The sequence below is a fragment of the Citrus clementina genome, unplaced genomic scaffold (assembly GCF_000493195.1).
Source record: "Citrus clementina cultivar Clemenules unplaced genomic scaffold, Citrus_clementina_v1.0 scaffold_1, whole genome shotgun sequence".
In the NCBI taxonomy this organism is placed as follows: domain Eukaryota; kingdom Viridiplantae; phylum Streptophyta; class Magnoliopsida; order Sapindales; family Rutaceae; genus Citrus; species Citrus x clementina.
Window position 1 is genome coordinate 12,498,987 of NW_006263303.1, and position 3,589 is coordinate 12,502,575.

Genomic DNA, 3,589 nt, shown 5'->3' on the forward strand with positions numbered 1-3,589 from the left:
CCCTATTTCTAATAACATGATAATCTTTTGGTCAGTGGATGATTAATAATTTTGCTCCGAAAAATGCAAAAGCATTAAGGACAGGGTTGGTAAATTGTGAGCCTGAGTTGGTCTTTTCCAAACCCAGATGCCCATATTATTATGAACAAGCGCAGGCTTGGGGCAAGCCTGGGCGAGGCTTGGGCCAGACCTACGCTTTCCATTAATTATGAAATAAATTTTTTTAAAAATAAAAAAATTTAAATTAAAAATAATTATCCAATATAAATAAAATAATAATCAAATACACAAAATATTAGTAACAAAACATAACAAATATTAATATAAAAAACATATTAATTTAATATTTTAATTTGTTAAAATTTGATTTATTTTTTATTTATAATTTAATATTTTAAAGCTCATGTTTTTTTCTCTTAGACCCGTAATCAAACCCAATATAAACGGACTTTAAATTTTTCGATCTATACTTAAGCTCAATCTATGTAGGCTTGACTTGAGACCTGCGAACCCGCTCAAACTTTTTTACCAACCATTTAAGAATTTAAGGTTACTGGATCACAAACCTACGAGGGCATAATGGTGCTCACTCCGTTGCTTGCTAAAAGAGTTTTAACATAACAAGTTAACAAACATTGTAACATTGTAATAGTTTGGGGGCTGGGGTTTACTTTTCAATTTTGTTTTGGAGGTGGGTTTAAATTATCGGATTTAGGATAAAAATCGTACTCACTAAAAATTAGAAATGGCCAATGGGTTGGGCCAGCCCACCAAAGCAAGGCTCATGCGTGTTCGTATCCATGTCGTGCCTAAATTTTTTTGCTTAAGTCCGGTTGTCGTGCCCACACGTGCCGTGTCTGTGCCTAAGAAAAAAAACTTAGTAAGATTTTTTCTTTTTTTAAAAATATTTTGAGAGTGCATGCTAAAGTTGTTGTCGTACTTTTTTTTAAGTGTATGTACTTTTCTTAGGTCTATATTTTTATTCAAATTTAATAAAATAAAAAATTCAAAATTTAAATCTATAATATTAATTACTAAGTTTGACCTTATAGTATTAGAATTTTTTTAATACTTAACAACAATAATAATAATAAATTTTTCTTAAAAATTAATTTAATTGTTAATTTAGACTTTCGTAGAGTTATAAAATCATGATATTTATAAATCAATTATAGTATTTTTTTAAAATTAAGAAATAAATGAATTTAAAAAATTCAATTGCAAGTTATTTATAAAATCATAAAATTTTAAGTTTATTTTCATTAAAAAATAAAACATTCTTATTGCAGAATTTTTTTTATCGTATTGTACTTTTAAAGCCCGCGTGCCTAAATTTTAAGCTCAGCTCGGCTCACGTGGGTGCCGTGCTATACCGCATGCCCCACCAAAATATTCTTGTGTCGTGTCGTATCACGTGCTGTCCGGTCTATTGGCCATCTCTAGTAAAAATTAAAAAAGATCGAAAAATAAAAACAAACTTACAAACATATACCTGGGCTAACTAAAACAAACTCAACTTGAGAATCGACTAACTAAAACAAACTCAACTTGAGAATCAAAGTAACATATTAAACACTGTCAATATGACATTACAAATAAACTAAATGAAATTAATTTTTTTGACAAAAAAGGAAAAAAAAAAAAAAGAAATTAGCACAAATATTATTATCTACAGATACCAGTGCAAAGAAAGTCAGCCGTTGATGAAGTTTCACCAGCATAGGCATCAGCATCAGCAGGAGGCAACACTCGTCCATCAGCAAACAATAGCCGTCCATTGCTTGGATGTTGATGCTGATGACTCACCACCACACCTTCAAGCTCCGCAGCCGCATTGTAAAACGTCGTCGTATCACCGAATCTCCGCTCAACCTCAAGAAAGTCGCCGAGTGAAGCGCTCGGCTTCGCGTCGTCGTCGTCTCCACAAAGCCGCCACCAGCGACGCCGAGCCGTGGATGCCGACATAATTGGCGAAGCCCTTTTCTTGCTCTTCTTTTTGCCCCTTGTTCCGGAGGGGGCGTCAGTCACGTGCATATCACATTGCTGCTGAGACTGAGATTGAGATTGAGAAGCACCTCTAAATGTAATGGCAGGAAAACTCACTCCCATTAAAGTACCCAAGGTCGTGCTTCTGTCATGGAAAAATGATCCTGTAGACTGTTCCACAATTAAAATCAGAATCAAAATTGAAAATAAAATTAATACTTAGATATTATATGAGATTGAGAATTGAGATGAATTTAATAAATTAATTAATTTGATAATTGCCTCAGTGTCGAGATCCGAGGAATAAATTGACGAGACGGTATTGGTTGGAGATGAGAGCGGTGGTAGCAAGCTGTTGTCTGGATCTCCCATTTCCTTTTTTTTTTATCTTCCTTTGATCTCTAATTATAAAAGATGGTTACTAATTTGTGCTATATGATGATTATTATTCTTTCGCTTCGGTTTGTCTTTTAGGTAGATGCGTAACATCAATTAAAGCACTTTTCTTTTATTCCCTAAAAAAATAAGGTTTAAATTATTTTTTATTTATTTTTAATCTCCTAACATAGCTGCTAATGAGATCACTTAAAAATCACCTTATTATTGTACTAATGTCGTGTAGCACTTTTTTTTGCTTGCTATCTCCATTAAAGTGAATTTAGTAATTTAAAATTATGTGGGCCTATTTGAGCGTATTAATTTTTTTAAACTCTCCTTTTAGTTAAGAATTTATCATCTAAATAATTTTAATAAAATTACTTAATTAATCATATGTAAATAATTAGTATCACTAACTAAAAGAAACAAAACCTACCATTTAAAATGAATATCAACAAATTTTTATCAGCCACGAAGGTTAATGAATATCAAAAAGTTAATTTTTGCCAAATACAAAAGTTAATAACATCAAGAAAAAAAATCTTATATATAGAATGTATGAAAGTTATATTATGATATACTAATAAATGTTAAGAAAAAAGTAAATTTAAAAGAAAGTGAAATTGAGTGTTTAGTTTGTAGATTTTGAAAGAAGAGAGAGAATATGCAATTGTGAGATAGACAGAAAATTATAAGTGAAGGGAAATTTTGAGATTTTGAAGTGAAGGGAAAATTATAGACAGAATATGAATTTATTTTTTAAAATTGGTATAGAGAGGGATTTGGTGGGTTCAAATAGCTCTACCCTTTAAAATTAATAAACAATTTTATTTGGTATTGACCTTTCTCATAACTACAAACTTTAACCTCATAGCACAAAATTAGTTTTTAATCGATTAATATAATAAATAGGAAAAAAGAAAAAATTTCAATTAATCGAGATAAAATATTTTAAAACTTTAAATTTATGTATAATATAAATATGTCATACAATAGCCATATTTGCACTTTTTTAGCCACATTGTAACACTTCATATTTCAAGCTTATTTTTGGGAAAAGGACATCTACATCCCCAAAGTTTGCGGAAATAGTCATCAACCCCCCAAATTTTCAAAAAAGAATATCAAGATCCCCTTTTGAGCATAATACATTTTACCTCTATTATCCCAAAAAAAAAAAATTAACTTAATGTTTTATAATAAATAGAAATATAACATTAAAATA

The 3,589-nt window shown here is 30.3% G+C and overlaps 1 protein-coding gene across 1 annotated transcript; it reads right to left on the bottom strand.

Moving 5' to 3' along the window:
• Positions 1–1,660: 1,660 nt before the first annotated feature.
• On the bottom strand, positions 1,661–2,411 carry LOC18054972 (uncharacterized protein At3g17950). Its single transcript, XM_024178377.1, has 2 exons — positions 2,269–2,411; positions 1,661–2,157 (listed from the first exon to the last, which is right to left on the bottom strand). The coding sequence occupies exons 1-2, from the start codon at positions 2,356–2,358 to the stop codon at positions 1,666–1,668; spliced, it is 582 nt and encodes a 193-aa protein (XP_024034145.1). The 5' UTR covers positions 2,359–2,411; the 3' UTR covers positions 1,661–1,665.
• Between the last annotated feature and the right edge of the window lie 1,178 nt (positions 2,412–3,589).

What these genes read in the sequence shown, in the direction of transcription:
- LOC18054972 (XM_024178377.1), bottom strand. Translation starts at nt 2,358, where the DNA reads ATGGGAGATCCAGACAACAGCTTGCTACCACCGCTCTCATCTCCAACC. An exon ending in CCTCGGATCTCGACACTGAG is followed by an intron (nt 2,158 to 2,268) that starts GCAATTATCAAA and finishes ATTGTGGAACAG; the next exon opens with TCTACAGGATCATTTTTCCA.